Genomic DNA, 24,734 nt, shown 5'->3' with positions numbered 1-24,734 from the left:
CTGTCTATCCCTACTATAGATGCTCCAGTAATCACTCTCTATATGCCAGCCCATATGCCAGGGGCTCCAGAGGACGTCCTGAAGCCAGAAGAAAAGAAGGCAGACCTCACATTGCAAAGAGGACACCAGGCAGCTGCTTGGGCGGTCGGGGCCTCTACCACGGCCCCCTTTTTCACCCGACCCTATCTTCTTTGGCTTCAGGACTTGCAACAGTGTATTCCCATCGTGGATATACATGCACACCAGGACATCACAAAGCTAGTGGCAGCTGTGCAATTTGCTTTGGATGTCACCCTGTCATCTGCCAGATTTGCAGCTAGGGCCATGGCTTCCTCGGTGGCGTCCCGCAGGCTCCTGTGGCTTCGGCAGTGGCAGGTTGATGTGTGCCACAAGTGGCAATTGGCTTCTGCCCTATTCAAAGGCAATTCTCTCTTTGGGGATGTCTTGGATCCCTATCTGGGGGAGAATAAGGAGAAGAGGAAGGTCCTCCTACTGCACCTAAGAAGGGCTTCAATTGTCAGACTCCTTATCCCAGGCCTTCTTCCTTTCGAGGGCAAGACTTTGGTTCATCCTTTTGGAACCAGGACTATGGTTCTTCCTTTTGGGAGACGGACTATGGGAACCAGGGATATAGGCAGCAGGGAGGTTACTCTTCCAGGCAGAGAGCCCAACCTGACCGCTATCAGCGGGGAAAGTCCTCGAGGCGTTCCTTTCGGGGAGGGGGTACATTATTACTGCCAAACCTAGCCCCTCGGGGGCCAGTTATCCAATTGGGGGTAGGTTAGCCCTCTTGGCTGATGTGTGGGACACAACCACCTCCGACATTTGGATTAGATCAACTGTTATAGAAGGGTTCATCTCCAACTCCCCATGGCTCTTCAGGACCTGCCAGTTTCATCCAACCCAGCTCACAGACATCTCATGCAGGAGGCGGTCCAACATCTCCTCGACATACAGGCAATACAACTGGTACTGGCGGACAAATGCGGGCTGGAGTTTTATTCAATTCTCTTTGTCATTCCTAAGGCCTCGGGGGGCTAGCTAGCCATCCTTGATCTTAAAAAATTAAACAAGTTCATTTGTTATAAACGTTTCAAGATGCATTCTTTGCATACCATTTTGGGTTCCATCAGATATGGTGATTTTTTAACTTCAATTGACTTAATGGAGGCCTACCTCCATATTCCGGTTTTGTCCCTCCTTAGACAGTTTCTCTGTTTTTCTTATCTGGGGCAGCATTTCCAATACACTGCCCTTCCCTTTGGACTGTCCTAAACACCTCGGGTATTTATGAAGGTGCTAGCGGCCTTGGTCGTGGCATTACGAGAGGTGCCTATTAGAATACAGGCCTACCTTGATGACATTCTTATTCAATCATCGTCACCTCAGCAGGCACGAAGGGACCTGGCAACCACCATTCAGGCCCTTCAGGATCATGGGTTCTCGATCAACGTACCCAAGAGCCACTTCCATCCATCCACCAGGTTGGTGCATTTGGGGGCATTGATCGACACAGCCAAATGCAGGGTTTTCGTGTCCCACAATCGACGGGACTCTCTCTGGGCCTTTGCAGTTCAGGCGTCCAGGGTATGCAGGTGTTCCTTGGCTTCCCTCTCTAAATTGCTGGGGACCATGGTGTCAGCCATTGGGATTGTTCCATGGGCGCATTTGCATTCAAGAGACCTCCAATGGTTCCTCTTGCCTTTTCAGAGGAGACTCTTAAGCTGTTTCTTGACCAAGGTGCGCATCCCGGCGGGGGTCTCCGGTTCCCTCAGGTGGTGGACATCTTAGGCCATCACCAAGGGCCGACTTTTCAAGGACCAGGACTCTTTGATTGTCACGACAGATGCCAGTCTTTTTGGCTGGGGGGGCCACCTTTAGGCCCAGGTAGCACAAGGCCAATGGGATCACGTGGACCACACCCACAATATCAATTGGCTGGAGTTGAGGGCGGTTCACCTGGCTCTCCACCACTTCCTTCCATCGGTGGCAAGCAAACATGTGCTTGTGTTATCGAACAATGTGTTTGCCAAGGCGCACATAAACCGCCAGGAGAGTACCAAATCATGAACGAAGCCATGAAGTTGGGACTTTGGGCCAAGATGAACTTGCTCTCTCTCACGGCAGAGCATATTTCGGGGGTGGCAAATGTGCAGGCAGATTGGCTCAGCCGCGAGTTTCTGGACAATGCTGAACAGCACCTGCACCCCTTGATTTTCCAGGACATTGTGGACAGATTTGGCATGCCGGTGATCAATCTATTCGCCCCCCCAACAACACCCAGCTCCCGTGGTTTTTCTCTTGGTTCCCAGCACAACAGTCAGAGGAGGTGGACGCCTTGCAATGCAGCTGGCCACCTGGCCTTCTATACGCCTTTCCCCCATTGCCTCTTCTTCCCAGAGTAATCCAGAAAATCATTGCGGAGAAGGCCGAGGTCGTGTTGGTCGCCCCCCCACTGGCCACGCAGGACTTGGTTTGCCGACCTGCGGACACTCTCGGTGGACAGACCCTGGAGGATCCCTCGGGACAGGATCTCCCTCAGCTAGGGGTTACTGGAACACCCAGACCCTCAATGGTTACAGTTGACCGCCTGGCGCTTGAGCAGAGCGTCCTAAGGGGGGACAATTTCTCCTCCAGAGTCATAAAGATGATTCAGGCCGCTAGGCGACCATCCACTGACAGAATATATGATGCCACCTGGAGATCTTTTTGCTCCTGGTGTTCTGGTAAGACATTAGAACCTACTAAGGCCACAATCCCTCACATACTTGAGTTTCTGCAGGTTGGCTTGGATAAAGGGTTAGCCCACAACACCATCCGGAGACAGGTGGCAGCTATCTCATCTGTTTGACATGTGAGGGTTCTCCTTCATTGTCTCAACTGCCTATGGTGCGCCGTTGCCTTAAGAGGGCATCCAATCTCAAGCCTCCTGCAGTGCAGGGAGGCACTGGGATTTACCTAAGGTTCTCAAAGCTTTGACTAGGGCTCCATTTGAACCTCTGAGGGATGTTCCTCTCAGCTTCCTGACCTTAAAGGTCTCTTTCCTGGTGGCCATTATTTCCATTCGGAGGATTTCAGAATTGCAAGCACTTTGAGACCAATTTGATTCTGCACCTGATAACTGCAGCAAGACTGTTGGTGGCGCAATATTGGAAGAAGGAAGACTTGCCTACAATTCAAGAATGGACATTGAAAGTAACAAACTTAGCCGAGATGGCTAAAATATCGGCATATCTCAAAGATCATTCAAATGAGATATATAAACGAGACTGGAAAAAATGGATTGACTATATACAAAATAAATACGGGACTAAGAAATTCCAGTTAGCCTATGCTTAAGATCAGAAATGATTTAAACTGTTAAAAGTCAGTTCAGTAAGAAGAAGCTAAGGTCAATCTAGAATGTCATTAATTTCTTTATTTCTTTTTTCTCAATAGATTTTAGACTGTGTTAGTTAAAAATCCATACCGTGTACGGGTTCTGGGAAGTCGGGGGGGGGGAAGGAGGAGGGGGGGTGGGGGGGTGGAGGGAGGGAGGGGCACACACAACAAAAAAAATGTACTTCAATGTCTTAATGATTGACAAATGATGACATATTTGTGGTTTTTTTAAAATAAAAATAAAAAAGTTCTGTTAAAAAAAAAAAAAAAGAATTGCAAGCACTTTCAGCCAGGGAGGACATGTGTTTTCCATCAAGACCATGTGGTCTTACGACTGAACCCTTCTTCGTTCCCAAGGTGTGTTCCTGTTTCCATCGAGCTCAGGAGCTCATTTTGCCAAATTTCTGTCCCTGTCTGGTTCACCCATTGGAATACAAGTGGCACACTTTGGACGTAAGAAGGGCTCTCAAGATTTATTTGAAATACACATCTGAATTTCAAAAATCTGAGACTCTCTTTGTGTCCTTCCAACCGGCTTCCTTAGGCAATAGTTACCTCTCCTACCATAGGCAGGTGGTTGGTTGAGGGCCTGCATTTCATTGGCGTACCAGTCCCAACCCTCACAGGTGCCAGGTAGGATTACCGCGCATTCTACACGAGTGCGGCCACCTCAGCGGCCTGGGCTGCTCAGGCCTCCTTGCAGGAAATTTGCAGGGTCACGACTTCGGCCACTCTGTTGGCCTTTACCAAGAACTACAAACTGGACTCCTTTGCATCTGCAGATGTGGCCTTTGGCCACAGGGTGCTACAGTCAGTGGTTAGGGCTGAGACTTCACCGAACCGGTCTTAGACCCTCCCTGGGACAGGTACAGCTGTGGTATGTCCCAGCCTGGATGCTGCCTCCACCACTATGGAGAAAGGGTGCTGGTTCTTACCTCTTCTCATAGGGTGGAGCAGCATCCAGCCCCTCCCTGCACAGAACTGGTTCAAAAATGGGCCGTTTTTGTCCTTAATTGATTATGCTGTTTATGTGATTCACTTATGTGACCGACCTCTACCTTAGAAAACTCAGCAGGAATATTCATGTTGATGGCCGGGTTATATGTACATAACGACTGAGACGGATGACGCACTGGGTCTGGAGTTTTTCGTCAAAAAGCTGGGTTGCTCAGCAACAGGGGCGAGGCTTAATAACTTTACCAGACTTGGTCCTCGCAATGAGTGGATGAAGGTTAACCCAGCCTAGATGCTGCCTCCAACCTATGAGAAGAGGCGCCTCAGGTAAGAACCAACACCCTTTTTCTGTTAATTTCCACTGTCTAAATTGGAATATCATAATCTCTTAACAAAATTGAATAAAAATTTCAGACACAGCAGACGCTCAAGAATATTCACCAACTGAGTTTATTTCATAAACTTCTAAGATCATTTCAGAAATACTTGCATTTTTGTACTTTTTATTTAAACTTTGTACAGAAGTTTTAAACATTTCCACACAGTAACTTGGACAAGACTAAATTTTATATAAACAATTTTGTTGTATTTAAGTACAATGACAATAAAGATTATACTTCTATTCAAAAAATATAAACTGCAAGAAATACAGTTTTAATTATACAGATACTCTAATAAGAGTTCCATGTTGAAGACTAATTCAGGAGGCAAAAATACAGATACAGTATACAACAAGCAATATACATACAACTAGCAATAAGAACAAAGTTATCCAAAACAGTTTTCTTCAATATCATATTGACAAAGTTCTATACTTAAGCCATTCATTCCATGACAAATCATAGTAATGTTCCATCAAGAAATATTCATTTCTTTAACATTTCTAGATCTATATTCCTACTGTGATAATTCTACTTCATTGAATAACATGTCCTTTATGGACAAATCATGGGCATTTAAGATTTTTTATTTAAGACATCTAGAAGTACGTTTATACGTATTTATGCTTAGTTGGTTCTTTTTCCCCTAAAGTTTAAACACTTTACATGTTGCACATTACTATTTTTTTTTGCTCTGTGAAATCTTTTTAAAAACTATTGACTTCTAATTTACACACTGCAGTAAATACAACAACAAAAACAAGGTAGCAAACTTTTTTTAAAGTATACTTATATATCCAAAGGTGAAAGAAAAATTAGCATCACACTGACATTGTATTTAAAACTTAAAAGGATGAAGAAAAAGCTATTTACTTAATAAAAGAACTTGCTTTCTTCTTGAAGAAGACTACTAGGTTTTTTTTGCACAGCAACTATTTTTATATCCACCTTATTTAAAAGCATGTGTTCATAAACACTTATACTGTCGTATGCCATCATTGCTCAGTACCTGACTTTGCCCATGAAGAATCTTACAGAAAAGCAGGGTCATTAGAGCACTATGGAACATTTTACACAAGATCAGAACAATTTTGTGTGTGTGTGTGTGTGTGTGTGTGTGTGTGTGCGCGCGCGCGCATACCGATGAGTGTTATTTTGTAAGCAAGATTTTAAAAACTCAATGAAATAAGGACTCTTATTAAATGTACTCACATTTCAACTATTCTAAGGCTAACAAAAATACATTTAAACACCACTGAATTATACACTTTTTTGAAAAGGCTTAAGTACTTTACTCACCTTTAATTCATAACACCATACATACGGTAATGACACTATCTTTATTTTCAAAACATTAAAGGCACAGAATACATAATATACCAAACAATTAAGTTTCTAATTTCAAATACATAATTTAAAGTTTTCCTTAAAAAACTAAATTTCTGAATTCAGTATGCAGGGTTTTTTTGGGAGGGGGGTCTCTCTTGTAGACAACTCCTATAATACATAATAATTTACCTTAGGTTAAGAATTTAAAATAAAGGTGTGCTAATAAATCATTGTTTTCTGACAATTGTTTTCTAATTTTCCTTATAGATATAGAACTTGACAGCCTACAGCCCACACCCTTCTTTTTTCCATTTAGGAAAATATTCATTCGAAAGGATTTCTGATGTGCAAGGACACTAAAATACTAGATTAAAATGATAGAAAGAAAAGTAAGCAGTCAGCTTACCATCTTCTTTTGTATTTGTATAGCAGCGAAATGGGATGGTAGGACGACTTTGGCAAAAAAAAGAGAATAAAATATTTTCCAGAATAGAAGCTATGATTTCCCTGAATATAGCACAAAAATAAATCCCTCATACACCTTTCCATAGATAAAGCTTCTCCAGATGTTCTAGACAACAGTTACCAGAATTCCAGGATTAGACAGCAGCTGTGACTGAGGAAGGCAAATATAAACTATTACACACACTGGACAATTGCTTAGGTGTTAAGAAGTAAGGCTGATCCATGGGAAATTTGCATTTTTGTTTGAATACTACCAGAAATTGTACACTAAACTGTAAAATAGAAGGATCATTAATTAGAGAGTCTACATTGCTAATTAGAAGACCAATAGACACTTATTCATGGAATGTAAAAGAATTTCTAGGACAGTCAAAATGGTCATCCAAGTTGGAATCCTATTCAGTGTTATTTATTAGAATTGATTTTGCAGTGGTATTAAAAGCTTAGGATTGTTCATCTTTATTAAAATTATACATATCCCTAATTTGCAGGTATACTAACAGAGCTTGTTACACTTAAGTTGCAAGAGGCTAGTGTGATTTTATTTGGGGACAATCTCCCTTCATATTATACATATAGTTACATACAAAAGGGCTATATAATCTAGAGGTACATAGAACATAATTTTTGAGAGATTGTTGTATATACTATGCCTTCTGTTAATGTAAAAATAAATACTGAACGACCATTAACAATGAATGTAGGCTATGATTTACTATTAATTAGTTCTTCAAGACTAGACTTACTGTTCTACTTAGAAAAATATATGTGCTCCTTTATGGCATAGATAGAAATGTGAAGTCAGCAAAAAATAAACGTTTTCATCACAATGAGATGTGGCAACCTGACAAGGTTATACTTTGCTACTAAAAGGCACTATAACAAGCTATTACACACTTACTTCCTTAATTTGAAGAATTATATAAAAGAAATGTTCAGTAGTAAGAATAAAGGAATATAGAAAGTTCAGTTAAAATAAGATTCTTATACTTATAAAATAATTAAAATTGAAGTTAACACTTAGATCAGTGTTTCCCAACCTTGGTGACTTTAAGTCCTGTGGACTTCAACTCCCAGAATCCCCCAGCCAGCATAGCTCACCAAAGTCACCAAGGTTGGGAAACACTGACTTAGATCTTCCTCTATTACAAACAAATAACAAAAACAGGGTTGTCACATTCTAGAACATTATGCAGCCCAGTATAGACAACCATCTTAGACCATGGCAACCAATAAAAGTGCTCCAAAATGTCATACTCCTTAGCAAACCCTCATAAACAAGAGGATACCATATTTCTATGTTAAGTAGGAACTTGGAAGGACTGCAGTCTACTTCAATCAACCCTAATTAACAAAAAAAAAGTATTAAATTGTGACCTGACTGCTCACTTAACAATTTAACCAAAGGTAAGCAACCTATAAACAACCTATACTGTAGCTACATATAGCCCCAAAATCCTGTTCTATCACTGCAGCAGCTCAGGAGTTAATCATCAAGTAGTACCAGTGAGCACTGATTTTACAGGTGGAAGGGAGGGTAAAAATCATTGATTGTACCTTTAGAAAGATTATTGCACTGTAACACCACCACCACCACCCAAAAAATGTTTTAAAATGGAGAAACTGGCTTTTACCCATTTGATTATGATATCCATATGTCCCATATAACCATTTTTTAAAAATGTCTGCAAACTGGTTCCCTAATTCAAGTTTAAGAGATTTCAATAAATAAGCACAATAGCATTCACTACATACTGTATTCCAATAATTGTGCATTGTATTCAAATAGCTTTTTGCTCACTGTTAATTCCAAAGTGATTTGGAAACTATTATTACCATAAATGGCATGGTCTATTCTGGACTCATTTTCTGCACCTGACATGTTGACATGATACAGATAGTCCTCAACTTACAATCATGCATGTATGGCTCTTTATGGTCACAACTGCAATTTATGTATTTTGCCAGACACCAAGGTTTACTTGTGTTTTTCAGCAAAAATGCCAGTTGTAGATAATGGGTTCATTTAATGACCACGTCATTTGCTTAAGAGTGGCAGATGTGCTTAATGACCATTGTAATTTGTTTAATAACTACGGCAGGAAATGTTGTAAAATCAGGTCAGTTATATGATAATCTGGTTAATTGATCAGTGTGACTTATGACTGTAACCGTGCCATCAATTATGATTAAGGATTGCCTGTACTACACTGGATCTTAGTCAAAAGGCAGAGAAGCATTATTCAGGATCTCCATTTTGTCAATCAAACAAAAGCCCATAACAAAAAAACTAAACTTATTAATAGTATTTATACAGTCTAAACCAGTGATGGTGAACCTTTTTTGGCTTGCGTGCCAAAAGGGGGGTAGTGCAGGGGGGGGTCAAGCACAGGCGTGCCACACCCATAATGCAATGTGCGACCCCAGTGCGCATGCATGCATGACCAGCGCTCCCATTTTTTGCATGCTTTCTTCGCCCTCCCCATGCTCCAGAGGCTTTATAGGAGCTTGGGGAGGGCAAAAACAGCCCCCCCCCCCAGAGGCTTCAGGAGCTTCCCTGAAGCCTCCAGAGTGCAAAAACAGCTGAAGAGCAAACCCGAACTTCCGATTTGCCCGTAGGGCCAGTTTTTTGTGCTCCTGAGGCTTTAGGGAAGCTCCTGAAGCCTCCGGAGGGCCTCGGGGGGGGGTGGGGGTGGAGGCTATTTTCGCCCTCCCCAGGCTCCCATAAAGCCTCTGGAGCCTGGGGAGGGTGAAAAATGGCCTCAAAAAAAGGCTGAAGTCAGCTGAGCTGGCCAGTGTACACATGCGCGCTGGCCAGCTGATAGGGCGCCTCACGTGCCTTGACAAATATCTCCGCGTGCCACAGATTCACTATCCCGAGTCTAAACTATATAAAGTAGAAAAGGGAATGTTACTGGAATTCCCAAACAGAGTTGATACATTTTTAAAATGTGGCAACGTTTCCCTTGCTGGTTAATTGGTCCAATTTCAAATAGACTCAGAATGAACTCTGTCATATGTATTCAGAATACCACACACACACTAAGTTACTTGAAATTAAGACAGTGAGAGTATTGGACACGGTTATTTTAATGTGTCTGTAAGGCTATTCAAGGCATTTCGAGGGAAAGGAAGGGAAATAGATCCCTGAGCTAGCCAATCTGCATGTCAATGCTAGCAACTCATTCAACATACTGAAAGTACTAGAAAGAGAAATGCTACCTTACCTCAGGAGAAATCCACCTTTCATCACTAGCATCATCTGGTGTCTCTAGTCAAGGAAGGCAAAAGATGTGCACTACTTCAGATCTGAAGCCAAAAAGGAACGTTGGAGCCAGCATGAGCATACATGCCACATCAGTCAATACCTCCTTAAAGAAGCTGTACTTTTTTCTGGGCTTATAAAGCAGCTGTAGCCCAGGAAAATATGCATTTGAGTTTGTGAAGCACCAAAATATCCCACTACCTGCTCTAAAGCACTTTTTTAAAGCATCAATGAAGCATTTATTACACATGCCTTGAAAAGGCTTTTTGGTCCTGTACACAAAGAAGCTCAATTCATGGTAGAAGACAACAAAAACATAACATTGCTACAGTATTTACAAAATACATACACTGCTTTTAAAATTATTTCATGTAATCAAGATTGAAACCACTATTTAATGTCTCTAGATTTTTCATATTAATTCCATCATTCAGTAATAAATGTCACTTAATGCCATAATAATTCATTTATTATTCAGTAATAAATGACATTTTTTCACCAATCTTGTAAGAAAAATTCTAAAGCAAAATGACTCAATATGATATTGCCAATGAGTCAAGTCAATTTTTGGTTATCATACCTGCCTACTATTGCTGTTACAATAGTCATTGCAATCTCAATCTGTTCTAAGGTACAGATAAAAAAGAAAAGACATGTGTTTTTGTATAAGATACTTCAGTTCTGCAGTCCCAATTAGTCAGAACCTATGGTCCTCCAATGTTGGAATATTTCAATTTCCATCATTGCAGATAGCATGACCAAAGACCAGGGAGCAAGAGAAGTACAAAGCATCTGATGGGGCACAACTTTACCACTTTTAAGTGCAAGAATGCATTTTGTTGCAAAACTGCAGAGGTGAGCTCAATTCTAAACAAAGGACAAATTCCCTCTAGCCAGTTAGGAATGATACGATTGTCAAAAGTCGTAAGTTTATGTGTCTGCCAGTCCCTGCTTCCATTGGCCCTGCCATTTCAGTCATCCTCTAGATGCTGTGAAGGCCAGAGCTGTAATGGAGAGTGCATCTATTACTCCTCATGCATTTCAAACTGGGTATTAAAAACTGGCACAACATAGGGAGCAGGTAAGATTCATTTTTCTGCCTTTGCTAAAACTACAGCCTCAGAACAGGAGATTCTTCCATGCATGGAAATGCTGACTTTCCATTATTTGAGCGCAAACTAAAACCCAGGGCTTGTTTGGCTTATGCATGGGGAGACGATTGGAACACTGGAGGGAAGGTTGATATGGTGGCTGAGAAGAAGAACATAAGCCCTCATCTAAACTGCTGGAAAGATTGGGGGGGGGGGGTTGTCACTGAAGTCCAACCCTGGAAAAGGGTGAGTTAAAAAAAAGTCTTTGGTACAAAATTGCTTATTTCACAGTGGCTTTTTTTTTTACACCGTGAAAAAGATTTCACAGAGGATGTTAGAGGTTTTTTTGCTTTTCATTCTGCAAGAGGTTGGAGGAATCACTATAATCTTACAATGTTAATGTGTAAATTTAATTTTATGAAAAAATTCCAACTTACCAAAAAAGTATTTTTAACTGAAAATACTGAGGTGTTTTTTTCCCTCTTACCACCATTTAGACTGCCATTTTGTCTCCAGGTAATTTGAACTATAATACCAAATAGCATAATTTGCAATGGAGACCTAAATCAATGTCAGAGTATCAACTAGGGAGATGTAAACTGGACCATTCTTTCTGTGTAATTTGAATTTTTCTTCAAACTTACTGCTATTATTGATAAATACTTCATCTAGTGAATGGAGAAAGGGAAGTATTGTATTTAGTGGTGCATAATTTTAGATGATAAGAATTATCAAGAGTTGTGTAATTCAGTTTTAATACTTAGATATTTGTTGGGAACCTAGTCAAAAACAATGTTTTGAGTACTGGGTAAAAGGAAAATAATCAGAAATTATTAAGATGACTCATAATTGTATATGTGTAATTTACCAATATTTGAAGTGTTAGTACCAACATTAACACTAGTTTCACCTTGACCATTTGCAAATGATTATTTTAATAAACTAATTTCTTACTTTGATATATTGAAATTCAACTTTTGGTATTGAATAAAATCCCCATTCTGCACTGAAATAAAAACACTAAGCTATAGGTTTTGTAATGATTTTCAAACTGGTTAAGAACAATAATGTAAAGGAAGCCTGAGATATGACACAGAACACACATAATTATATATTTCTCCAAGGACTAGTTGTGTGTTTTGAATATCAGGCCACACTCTTAAAAAACTGTTCACAAAGAAAAATAAACAAACATGAATATTCCAAGAAAACACACGCAAAATAATCCAAAATTAAGTAATAATTTAACTTTTGGAGTCTCTTCCAGCATTTGTAGACAGATAGTCTCTTCTTCCCTCTTATCTTGGGTGGCTCTTTCATTCACATTTTTGCTTTTAAGGCCACAGAACCAATCTATAAACTTCCAATCTTTGTCATTACTCCCAATTTCCTCTTCACTCTTCTTGTTATCCATAAGCGCTGCCTGCCCATTAGAGTAACAATCAACTGGTGTTTCAACTTCAGAGTTCAACGAAATCACTGGATTGCTGTCATCTCTGGAAGTAATTAGAAGATTGACATTTTCAGGCTGTTCATTTTTAACATTATCTTCAGACTTCCCATTTGAAGATACCACTACACCATACTTTAACACATTCTTTTCTTGTGCTTCATATGGACTGCCTGTTAATGTGCTTTCTTTTACAGTTCTGTTTTTTGTAGACCAAAATGTAGTTGTACGAATTTGTTCTGTTGAAGGTGGTGGGGTCAAAAAGCTGACTATTATAGCCACAATTCCAGTGATCCAAAACAGTCCAGTAGCAACATACATATAATGGATATTCTTGATGAAAAATGGTCTAGTGTCTGGCTGGTTACATTCAGGGACACGATAGATAAATGCCAGAATCAACCGTGTAGCTCCTAAAGCAAATCCAATCATCCCACCAAAGAAGGCCCCTTGTTCATTACAGCGCTTCCAGAATACACCTAAAAGAAATATAGCAGCCACTGGAGGAGTCAAATAATCTGCTACCTCTTGTATATATAGATACATTTGTCCTCCTTGCATTTCCACTATTATTGGGACCCAAGCAATGCTTGTTACAACCATGAAAGCGACAAAAATTCTTCCAACAATCATCAGTTCTCTGGATGATGCAGTCTTCCTTATGAGCTTATATATATCAAGTGTAAAGATGGTACTGGCACTGTTAAAGATAGAATCTAAATCACTCATTAGAGCAGCTATCATTACAGCCATCATAAGGCCCCTCAGACCAACAGGAACAAGATTCATTACCAGACGCGGATAGGCAATGTTAGAGCATCCAGCTCTGCTTCCACAAACTTTCATACAATGTTCTGGATTGATGCATGCAATATCATCTGCAAACAATACCCGTGATATCATACCTGGAATAACTATAAGGAACATAGGTAAGAGTTTTAAAAAACCTGCCATCAGAGTGGCTGCTTTAGCATGAGCAATATTTTTTGCTGCTAACACTCTCTGGACAATTACTTGGTCTGCACACCAGTACCATACAGAAGCTGGAGTCTGTCCCAAAATGAAACCAGGCCAAGGAATATCTTCATCAGTTGGCTCACGTAACATTTTCAGTGCGTCCGGTTTTGGGTCAACATGGCAATAATTAGTACTGGAAAGATTATGTGTCAATAAAATTGATGTAACATTTGGTATGGCCAACATGTATTTTCGTTTAAGCTCTTCAAACCCACCCACTTCTCTAATACTTATGATCATAAGTGTGAAGGCACCAATAATCATAAGCAAAGCTTGAACTGCGTCTGTGTAGATAACTGCCACAAGACCTCCAGTCACTGTCAGCAATGCAGTCATTCCAATCAAAAGTGTCACTGATAAATAAATATTCCAGCCCAATGACTCTTGAATGAACAATGCTCCCGAATACAAATCTACTGAGAGTTTGGTGAAGATATAGAGAATTAGAGACAAAACAGCAAAATATACTTGAATTCTGTGCCCTCCAAAGCGTTTGGATAAGTACCCAGGCATGGTGTATATTGCAGAATGTATGTAGACCGGAACAAAAATCCATCCCAAAAGTTGCAAAAGCATTAAGGCATTGAATTCCCATGCCCCCACGGCAAATCCGCTTGCTGCTCCTGATCCTGCAAGCCCTATGAAGTGTTCACTTCCGATGTTGCTTACAAACAAAGAAGCACCAATTGCAACCCATGTCATAGATCGCCCTGCAAGGAAGTACCCACTTACAGTGCTTCGATTGGATTTCCACATGGCAAAAAAGCCTATGCACAAAACAAGCACAAAATAGAGCGCCACAATGGCAATGTCTGCTGGTTGCAAAGCCGCCCTCATTTTTGTAAAACAAGTAACTTCCAAATGTTGGTGTCCAGGTCATAAACCCCGAGCCTTAGTAAGATAAATCAGTTTAGTTTTACACACACTGTGGATCAAAAATCTGTCCTTTGGTTTGCTGTCTTGATAGCAGTGAATGCAGTATAAATCTGAGAAGATAAAATGTGTTTTTTTCCGCTTCTTAAATACTTAGTGTGCTCTTTTATTCTCCAATCCACAAGAGTATCATCATTAACTTTGTTGATGTAGGATAAATTCTTAGTTGCAGCTAAGTTTAGTGAGGCCTACTGTACCAACCCTGCAAGGCAGCAAAAACAAAAGATAAAGATTGAATTAGAGAAGGCTTTACTATGCACCAGAAAAATTTGAATTCTGTCATAACAAGTAGTTGAACATAGCTTTTTCTCCCTTTGAAATGCAATGTTGAATTTTACACAATTTAACATATAACTTTCAAAGACTGTAAACAAGATATATTAGTAAAGAAAAAGAAAGTGCATGCTTTTTCTAAATAAACTACCAAATTTGCATTACTACTAAGCATTAACTTAATTACACAAAAAAAATTGTTATTCAAAATGATGGTAAATCAGTATCACAGAAGAAGTCTATTCTGGATTTATATATATTGCACCATTTAATTCTTTCAGAATCACAATTATCTCCAAACATGATTTATCAAACTTGATGTTTCTGTGTTATATTGTATCAATAATGTTGTAAACTTAATTGCAAAAGTTTAATCATGTGGGAAATTATAATTGTATGTTCCTTTTCCTATTCATTTGCTTCTCCAAACTGATCTTCATTGTACGCAGTTCCCTTTCCCTATGGTAGCTGTGTACATACACATTTTTTTCATATAATTTCTTCAAAGCTTGAAGATGAACATGCTTTATATATTCATGTTCTATATTCAATATGGATTTTTCTTTTTCAAAAAAAGTCTAATGATAATGTCTAAGTGCAGGTGACCTCTAGTTGACCAAAGCTAAATTCTGACAAGATGGAGGACTTCTAGGAAAGTAATGAGTTCAGGAGGTTTTTTTTTACTGAAGTTGTACATTTCCTCCATGAAGAAATGGTTGAGGAAGTGGAAGTTGTGGAAACCTTGGGAAATAATTATCATATCATCCTAGAATTCACCATACTGAAGGCAGGGAGAATTAAAGGTAATCAGATTAGTGTTCTATGTTTCAAGAGGTGACTGCAATAAACTAAGAAAAAATGTGGGAAGGATTTCATGGATGGAAATGCTAAAGGGAAAATAGTTCAGCAGCATTAGGAAATTTTGAAAAATAAGATTAATCAGGGAGCAAATTAAAACAATACTAGAAAAAAAAACAAGAGACAGGTAATATTATTGGTATAGTTGGCAAGAACTCTTTGATAAACTGAGAAACAAAATGGACAATTTTTTTTAAATGAGAAGAGGGGCCATATAACAAAAGCAGAATATTAGAAAATAGTCCAAATCTCTTTAAGAATGGGATTAGAAAGACTAAAGGTCTCGATGAGAGGAGGCTTGCATGGAAAGCAAAAATAACCAAAAATATTTCTTTGGATGAAGTATGAGAAGATTAAGGAAACAGACATTCCATTGGTTGGAAAAGAAGGCAACAGGGAAAAGGCTGAACTCCTTATCTCCTACTTTGCATCTGTAGTTTCACAAAAGGAAAAAGAGGTCCAACTATCAGAAGGTGAGAAGTGAAGGTTAAAACAGGCATATAAGTGGTGAGAGGAACAGTAGTTACTTTGAATGAATTCAAGCCACTGGGTCAGATGGATTACATCCTTGGCTGTTAAGGTACTAGATAATATTATCTCAAAACCATTAACTGTAATCTTTGAGAACTTTCGTGTAGGGAAAGCATCAGACGAACAGAATGGAAAAGAGCTGTTTAACACTGTTCTGATCTTTCAGAAAGGGAAAAAACTAGACAAATCACCTTGACTTTAGTAACTAAACAAATCATAGAAATATCATAAAGCAGTCTGTTTGCAAGCACTTAGAAAGTAACAAAATAATTATCTGAAACCTGCATGAGTTTGTCAAACACAGGCTATGTCAGATTTTATGGCTTTTTAAAAATAATTGACTAGATTAGAAGGCTCCTGGTAGCACATAATGAAGTAAAAATTGCAATTCATAAAAGTGTAAGCCTTTCACTAAAAGTTATTGGTTAGGAAATGTATTACCACATCCCAGATTTTTTTTACAACTACAAACTAAAACAGCTCCTCAATGATTACAATGACTAGATTAGTAGATTAAGGGAATGCTCTGGATGTAATACAGATAGAATTCAATAAATTTAATCAAGTTGACCATCTTATAAAATGGAACAGATAATGTAACAATATCTGATTATTTTTCAAAACCACTGAAAATGAAATAACTTAGAAAAAGCAGGAATTAAGAGAAAAAGATTAAAATGAAGAGCTCCAAAAAACAAATTTCATCATTTTAATGCTACCAGTTATTTTTCATCCACATATCTGCTGATATAAATTTAGATGTTATATACTCTTCAAGTTATATATTAAGAAAACACATTCAAATGATTCAGGGACCTGTTACACCAAGGGTGTCAAACTCGATTTCATTGAGAGCCGCATCAGTGTTGTGTTTGACCTTGGGGGGCCAGGGTAGTTATGGCCAGGATGGGTGTGGCCACCTTGACATCACTCGTGTTGGAGGTACCTTTGGCAGGCTGAGCACTCTGCCAGCGAAAATGAGCTCCTGAGCTCAGTTTTCGGCTGCAATGGCTTCTGCAACCCTCTGCCATCAAAAACGGAGCTCAGGAGGTCCACCCACGGCTCTTGCAAGCTCTATTTTTGCTGGCAGAGGCAATGCCGGCTGGTCTTTTGCTTTTTGTAGGGCAGCCCTGCAGGCCCAATCTAAGCACCTCATGGGCCAGATCCGGGCCATGGGTCTTGAGTTTGACACCCCTGTATTATACATTTTGGCAAGGAAATGAAACTCTAGATTCTACCTCTTTACAGAACTAGTTTTCTGGTAACTAAGGCAACAATATAACAGAGCACATCATAATATCCTTTCTATTAAAAAATGCCACACGAAATCTCATGAAATTGCCAAAATACAATTGTATAGACATTTGTTGCAGCCACAAAACCACCTGCTTCATCTTCTTTTCATTATCTGTCATAACTACAACCAAAATCTCTGGCTTCAGGAATGGCACATCCAATCACCCACACATTTTCTGAATCTACCCGGTGCCTTCCTTTCCTTATCTGCCTTTAGCTACCACTTTGCCCTAATGTTCTTGACATTTTCTTACACCATCTGCCCAAAACACTTCTGTATGGAACATGCCTCCTTGTTTAGATGTGAATTATACAAATCCAGTTTACCTTGCATGGACCATTTTGTACATCTCTAGAGAGAGAGAAAAATAATGAAAAGTTTGGGTAAGGCTTAAATCAGATATCCTAAATATTATTTAATTTGCCTATCACAAAGGGGCAGTAGTCATTCTAAATTAATGAACAGCAAAAACAATTTACAAGATAATCCAATGGGATGCATTGGTAACCTAGTATACAGTATGGAACACCTAGAAAGTATTTAACCACTCCACCCACTACAATTCTGGCAGAACTAAAGCTTATGTACCTGCAAATAAGTTACAATATTCCAATCCCTGAACATCCATACAAAATAAGATAATACATAACCAAATAACACATCACAGGTAGTCCTCAACTTACAACAGTTCATTTCATGACCAAAGTTACAAAGGCACTAAAAAATATTTTAACAGTTTAATAACACTTATAACACACTTATGATCATTGCAGCATCCCCATAATCACATGATCAAAATTTAAATACTTGGCAACTGACTCATATTTATGATGGTTGCAGTGTTCTGGGCTCATGTGATCACCTTACAAGCAAAGCCAATGGGGAAGTCGGATTCACTTAGCTATCGTGTTACTAAACAACTGCAACAATTCACTTAACAACTTGGTAAGATCATAAAATGAGGCAAAACTCACTTAACAACTGTCTCGCTTAGCAACAGAAATTTTGCGTTCAATTGTAATCGCAAGTCAAAGGGCTATTTTTTCTATTTAAGGCACAAGTAATAAATAAAATAAATGTCTGTATAAAACTGGTCTTTAATATTGGTTCCCATAGCCAAAGGGAAGCGAGAACACTTGTGCGCATAATAAAGTGAAAACATATTTTTAGATGCAGTTATGGATGCCTAATACATGAATCAACTCCAGTTCCCTAATCTATTAATATAGAGAAAATTCTCAGCTTTTACTATTTTTGTGTATTACAAATATCAAAGGAAATTAGAAGGTTCATGTACTTATGATCTTTAAAGTTGCTATTTAGTTTACCTGCCTATCCAAAGGGGCTTCTGTAACTATAACTTCTATAACTTGTTTTTCTATAACTTATTTGTTTTTAATATGTAAATTAAGTCACGAAATTCAGGCTCTTACAATTGCTTGCCTGTTATAAGCAAGGTATCCTGTGGTCCACATGTATAAATGATTGCCTTATTTACTTCTGAATAGATTGGGGAGAGGGGGAAAGATTTGCAAATTATCCCCAGGTTTAGCTAGGAAATTTTCTTTTCAAATATTAAAAAGTGACAGAAGCCCCCTAGAACAATGATTCAGTGAATTTCAGAAGATGCCCAACTTATTTCACATTTCTTTATATTTTTGCCCTTTGTCAGCAATGGAGTACAGCTTTGGCAAGCACAAACATAGGTTTAAAGCAGTTCTGAGGTGCTTTTTTTCTATGACCATCCCATCGTTTGGGGGGGGGGGGAGATCAGAAGGAATCTGGTAGCACTTTTTCCAAACTGTGGTAGCATTTTGCTAACCTTTAAAAACATTAATCAGAAAAGGTACTACTAAACTCCTGTTTTTTGCTACCACAAACTAATTTGATCCTCCTCGTAGAATCTCCATCATAAAAATATCTTCCCGAAAAAGATTCTTTGTAAATTGCAGGTTTAAAAAATGATCTGGCTTCCCTGAAGCTGAATTCACTGGTACTTTACCACAGATCAACGGTTCACCTTCTACTTGGGCTAGAGAAGATGTGTTTTCAAGTGAAGATATCTTTTTTTCAGCAAAAATGATCAATTATCAGTACTACAGATTACTTTCATGCACCTTTTAATCAAAGTTCATGCATACCAAGAAATTTCATACAGTCCTACTGTCAGCAGGGAACATTAAACTAAACAGAAGTATCATTCTTAACAGATCAATCACTCTTAATGCAGAAGTATCCTTGTCCACATACCAGTGGGTTCTGGGAGAAGCAGCCACCGTACCGGTACGATGGCTTGTTTGGACCACCTGCGTTCTATGAACGTTTAATATCGCGACCGGCTCATTGTGCCTGCGTGACCTCCACCAGGCAGATGGGTGTCGCAAGGCAGTGATGTGCGCATGTACGCACACGCCCATCTAGGACACCTGGCCCCCTGCACAGTGTACCGGCTGTGCCAGGGTGCTGAACCCACCACTGCGGGTCACATGTCACATGCCATTTACTTTATTTGATCCTGCCAGCAGTTATCCACTCCTTAATGTCAACTAAATAAATTAGCTCCAACTTAAACTGGCATTGGTCTATTGAACGTCTACATCTGCCAGCCTATATAAAAAGTAATTACATCCCAAATAAAAATGATAAAAAAGCTTTATCTTTAAATCCATATTTATACAATAGTATAATTGAACAATTGGAGATACATGTAGAGGTACTGCTGTAATTTACTGCAATTTATTCTCCAATGTTTATTTGTTGCTCTGAACACAATTTAATAAACTTAATTACATATATAACCTGATGCTAGTCCTACATAGTGTGGACCCTAAATTCTTGAAACAGTCTTGCAATGATGAAACTTGCCAATTACATAATAGCCCCATCATTCTGCTGGTACAGATAATCCTTTACTTAACAATCAATCATTTAGTGACTAATCAAAGATATAACAGCACTGAAAAAAGCAATGTATGGTTTTCACATTTATGATCGTTGCAGCAATCCCACGGTCACATGATCAAAAGTTGGGCATCTGGCATGTATTTATGATAGTTGCATTATCCTAGTGCCATGTGATCACCATTTGTAACCTCTCCAGCTTGCTTCCAAAAAGTAAGTTCAATAGGGGATGTAGGATTTGCTTAATGATCACATCATTCACTTAACAATTGTGGCAAAAAGGTCATAAAATGGAGCAAATCTCACTTAGCAACTGCCTTACTTAGCAAAAGACATTATGGGCTTAGTTATGGTCATCAGTCAAGGACTATCTATCTGTAACGATGTCTTACAAAAGCATGTATAACTAACTACATTTCATAAAGTCGGTTTTTAAGGCATACTGTAAAGTCAATGTCCATTTTTCAAGCCAATCAACCAACAAAAGAATTTGAAGAAGCAACCAATAAGTAGTAGCAGTCTCTAAATATGACCATGTTCTAGCCTCCATAAATACATCTAAGAAAAAACTCAATTTTTAAAAAATACAATTTTGGCTATAAACATTAATCAGTTCATAAATGAAAGTTCTTAGTTCTAAGACACGGAACTGGGAAAAATTCCAAATGAAGAAATGATATAAAAACTCATAATGTTGGATGAATTAACTGTTCAGTGCATTACTATGCTTTTCATCATTCTTGTTCTATTCCTTTATATACTGGGGGAAAGCAGTATATTACAATAAACTTTGCTATTTCCCAATAGGTAAGTTATATATCTAAATACTTTCTACCAAAAGCAGAAAAACCAATAGCTTCAAACATGTACTGAGTAAAATTGTATCTGGTATGTAGTAAAATAATATAAAATTCTCTGAGTAATTTGAAATAACATATATTACTTGTAGAGTCAATTTTAAATATGCAGTTTTTATTTACAGAGAAGTGAAATCAGTGAACCACTTTCCCATGAATGGAAAAAAACCTGTATTTTAATCAGAAAAAAGTTTAGCTCTCTTGCCCTCTTCTGGGCAAGTTCATAAAGTACATGTATTTCTGAAAGGAGGTAAAATAGGAATGAGAAATACATCTCAAGCTTAATAAAGCTTTTTTGCAATTGGATTTAAATTATTTTAGATACTTTTTAACCACTTATAAATACCATGATTATTATAGGATACACTAAACTTTTGTCATTAAGACAAACAGTGGTTGTTGTTTAGTTTCTTCCATTATAAGAGTGAATACTGTAAATATTCTAGATTGCTTGCATTCTTGCTTCTATTGTATTTCTATCTGAATTGATTCAGGTATTTTTATCCTCAGAAAATGTATGTTCTTGGCAATATCAATCCATCAGAACAGTGTTTCACCTGACTAGTAATAGTGTTTTTTAGATTGAAAATTCTAAATGTAGACCAAATTAAAGCAATTCTTTATATTCGTTTATTAAAAGGCCACACTAAATTATTTATATTCTTATATCTACATAGTAATGATTTGGAAGTTTTTTATCTAAACGTGGAACTCAAAATGATCGATTATTTCTTAGGCACATGTTTCCTTTAAGAAGGCAATCTTTATTTCTTTAGATCAGCTGACAGTCTGATTTAAATGTCTGATATGACATTATGGCAGGGTTGAGGATTTTTTTTTGCAGATTGTGAACTCTTCAGCTACAAGATCCTAATCCTTTGACATTAATTCAGAAATGTCTACATGCTGCTTCATGAAATGCTTGGTTCCACTTCAACAGAATCTGTCTCTATGCTTTCTAAAATATTTTTAAAATGTACTTTACATCTGAGATGGTCCAAAAACTTGTATATCCTGAAACAACTAATTTATCTTGCATTTTATGGGAGCAACAAAATGTATGACAATACTCAAAAATCTGCAAACCCAGGTCTCAAACATCAGAAACACAAAACTCAAATCTGACTAGGCGTATTCAAAACATAATATGTGTAGAATATATAATACCGCCCATATGTAGAATGAAGTTTTACTAAGCAAAGACTTCCCTGTGCAAAAATATTTTAAGGTTGTAAACATATACACACCTCCTTTGAGTTAACTTCACAAACCTCAGTGGGACTTTGTGCATGCTGCATGTAGAGCTACAGTGCAAGGAAATACTGTGAGCTGCAGTCTTCTATATTGATGAAAAAACTAAACTTTCTAATTAAAGCATCCATTACCAGTTTACCCAAATAAATACATTTAAAAAGAGCATCATTATCTATTTCCTTTTTCAAAACTATGTCATGCTCTTCAGTATTTGCAAATTTCAGAATCTGTTTTAATATGGAGACAGACTCATCAGTACTGGGACACCAGTACGTGCTTTAGGAAACTTCCCCAGAATTTCTGCATGAATCTCAACCCCACAATGTGAAAAATAGGCCCTCTCTACTTGAGTTATGGGCTCTCACTCGATTCTATCTATTTTGATCTGTATTTTGAACATCATGTAAACTTCTTGGTAAGAAATGAAGCAATCTTTCAATGCTACCCTTCAAGTAGCTCCTAGAGTCATTTAAAAAAAACAATCCCAGTAATTTATGTTCTAATATATGTATAAAATCCATGTTTTTGTATATCTTGGAAATCCAAAGCTTCCAATGCGGGGAGAAGCATTTAAAAGGTGATCAACTAACAACTATCAGGAGAGCCGTTATCAAGCATGGAGCTTTCCAGAAGTGCCAAAATGAAACGGTCCAAAAAAGCTGCGATCGGGGTCGATGAAACACCGCTGAGAATGAACACGGGCAGCGGGGCGATTTTTGCGTTTAAAGGGAAGCCCATGCAAAAACCCCAGGGAAGAAGAAAATAGTTTAAACCTGGCACGTTTTCCTAAACAACTAAGAGCGGTTCCTTTAATCGCGTTTTGTAAAAAAAAAAAAAAAGCAACGAGTCTACATGTGCTCTTTCAGCGTTTGGGAAAGGGGGGGGAGAGAAGGCGCTTGAGAATCGGGGGAGTTCAACTGCCGGAATTGCGAAAACGTTCTCGAATTCTCCCGAAGTGATTCGCCGAACGAGAATGAAAGAAAAGTCAGCAATGGCGGGAGAAAAAGGCCGTCCTTTCGGAGCCACACGTTGCGCCAGAGAGGTCGGACGTTCAGGGGTGCCGGGAAGAAACCCAGGGCGCGCCGAAGCCTCAGAGGGCTTTTGGAAGCTGAGCGGCCCGGGGAACCCACAGCGTCTGAAACGGGGAAGGGGGATACCTGGGGGAGAAAAGAGGGCAAGGGCACCGAATAGGGCACACAACCACACAACGTCCACACACCCACTCACCCTCTGCATGGCTTTCAGAATCAAAGCCAACTCATAACGGGGCATCTTTGGAGGAAGAGGAGCAGCTCAGCCCCACCAGACAAGGGGAGTGCGGTGCGGCCACGGATCGAACGCGTCCCCTGGCCCTCAGCTGTAGCGAGCAGGAGGCGGCTGGGTGTTTAAAAGAGCTCGGCTGCTGCGTGCACCCGGCGGGCCCGCCCCTTTGCTCGCGTCAGGCGGTGCTACTCTTCCCCCCTCCCAGGACTGTGGGGAGGAAAGGAGCTTTTCAGGCGGGCTGGTCTCGAATTGTGCCGGCGGTGGGGGGGGGGGGGGAGACCCTTTATTTCCAACTCCTCCAATTCATAGGAAAGACGACCCCGCGTTTGAAAGCAGGCCCGCGGGCGCTGCCTCACTTTCCCCATAGTGATGCCCTTCCCGCCTTTTCTGCCGTTTGCTTTCCCCTCCTCTTATCTGTGACCGCAAATACTACTGCAGAGAGTGGAAATTTCCACTGAATCCCGCCCCCTTCTCCTCCTCTTGAAGCTGCATTGCCCTATTGTAGTCCCTCTAATTGTATTTCCATTTTGATGGTTGAGCCTTTCTAAAAACAGTTTGTATTTGGACTGTTTCCGCAATCATTGACATGCCCAAAAAGGGAAAGAGTCAGACAGGAAATTATGTGAATACAATACAGTATATTATCTTCTACTCTTAAATGGGGGGAAGGAAAAAAAGGAAAAACAAATCTGTCCCAATCTTTATGTCAACATCACAGCCCAGCAGAGGATATGGTGTAAATCAGCTCCAATTTGCTATTCGCTCCAAAGATACAGAGACAGAACGGTGATCCTTACCTGAACGTTTCTTTTCTGTAGATGAGGTGGGAGGGGCTACAGCTGGGTTTAGTCACAGCCTGATTGGTCCGGAGACTGAGGGAATTTTCTTAAAGTAACCTTCCTTCCCTATTGGCTCCCAGTTTCCTCCAGTTCGAATGGAAAAGCTGCGAAAATATAATGCAGGCAACAACAAACAAACACCTGACCGCCCCTCGCCCTGCCTAACTATAATGACTAGGGCGGGATGTAGCCTCTACCGCCTCATCTACAGAAAAGAAACATTCAGGTAAGGACCAACGCTCTTTTTCCTGTAGATACGGCGGGAGGGGCTACAGCTGGGACATACCCAAGCTAAGTCCCAGGGCGGAAAATAGACCCCAGGGGAGGGGAGGTCACCACCTGTTGGAGAACCCAACGACCGAAGGACATGTCTGCCGAAGCAAAACGATCCAGTCA

The 24,734-nt window shown here is 39.4% G+C and overlaps 2 protein-coding genes across 2 annotated transcripts in view; both read right to left on the bottom strand.

Moving 5' to 3' along the window:
* MRPS6 (mitochondrial ribosomal protein S6) overlaps positions 1 to 23,597 on the bottom strand; it is a 39,685-nt gene extending 16,088 nt beyond the window's left edge. Inside the window, exon 1 of the mRNA XM_032219230.1 lies at positions 23,464 to 23,597. Coding sequence (XP_032075121.1) covers positions 23,464 to 23,508 — 45 coding nt within the window. The 5' untranslated portion in view covers positions 23,509 to 23,597. The remainder of the gene's footprint in view (positions 1 to 23,463) is intronic.
* On the bottom strand, positions 10,941 to 23,551 carry SLC5A3 (solute carrier family 5 member 3). Its single transcript, XM_032219229.1, has 2 exons — positions 23,464 to 23,551; positions 10,941 to 14,467 (listed from the first exon to the last, which is right to left on the bottom strand). Exon 2 carries the CDS (start codon positions 14,167 to 14,169, stop codon positions 12,037 to 12,039), a length of 2,133 nt encoding a protein of 710 aa, XP_032075120.1. The 5' UTR covers positions 14,170 to 14,467; positions 23,464 to 23,551; the 3' UTR covers positions 10,941 to 12,036.
* Positions 23,598 to 24,734: the final 1,137 nt, after the last annotated feature.

This window comes from Thamnophis elegans, chromosome 6 (genome assembly GCF_009769535.1).
Source record: "Thamnophis elegans isolate rThaEle1 chromosome 6, rThaEle1.pri, whole genome shotgun sequence".
NCBI lineage: Eukaryota > Metazoa > Chordata > Lepidosauria > Squamata > Colubridae > Thamnophis > Thamnophis elegans.
The sequence above is the reverse complement of the archived record's forward strand: the minus strand, read 5'-3'. Positions and strand labels throughout refer to the sequence as shown.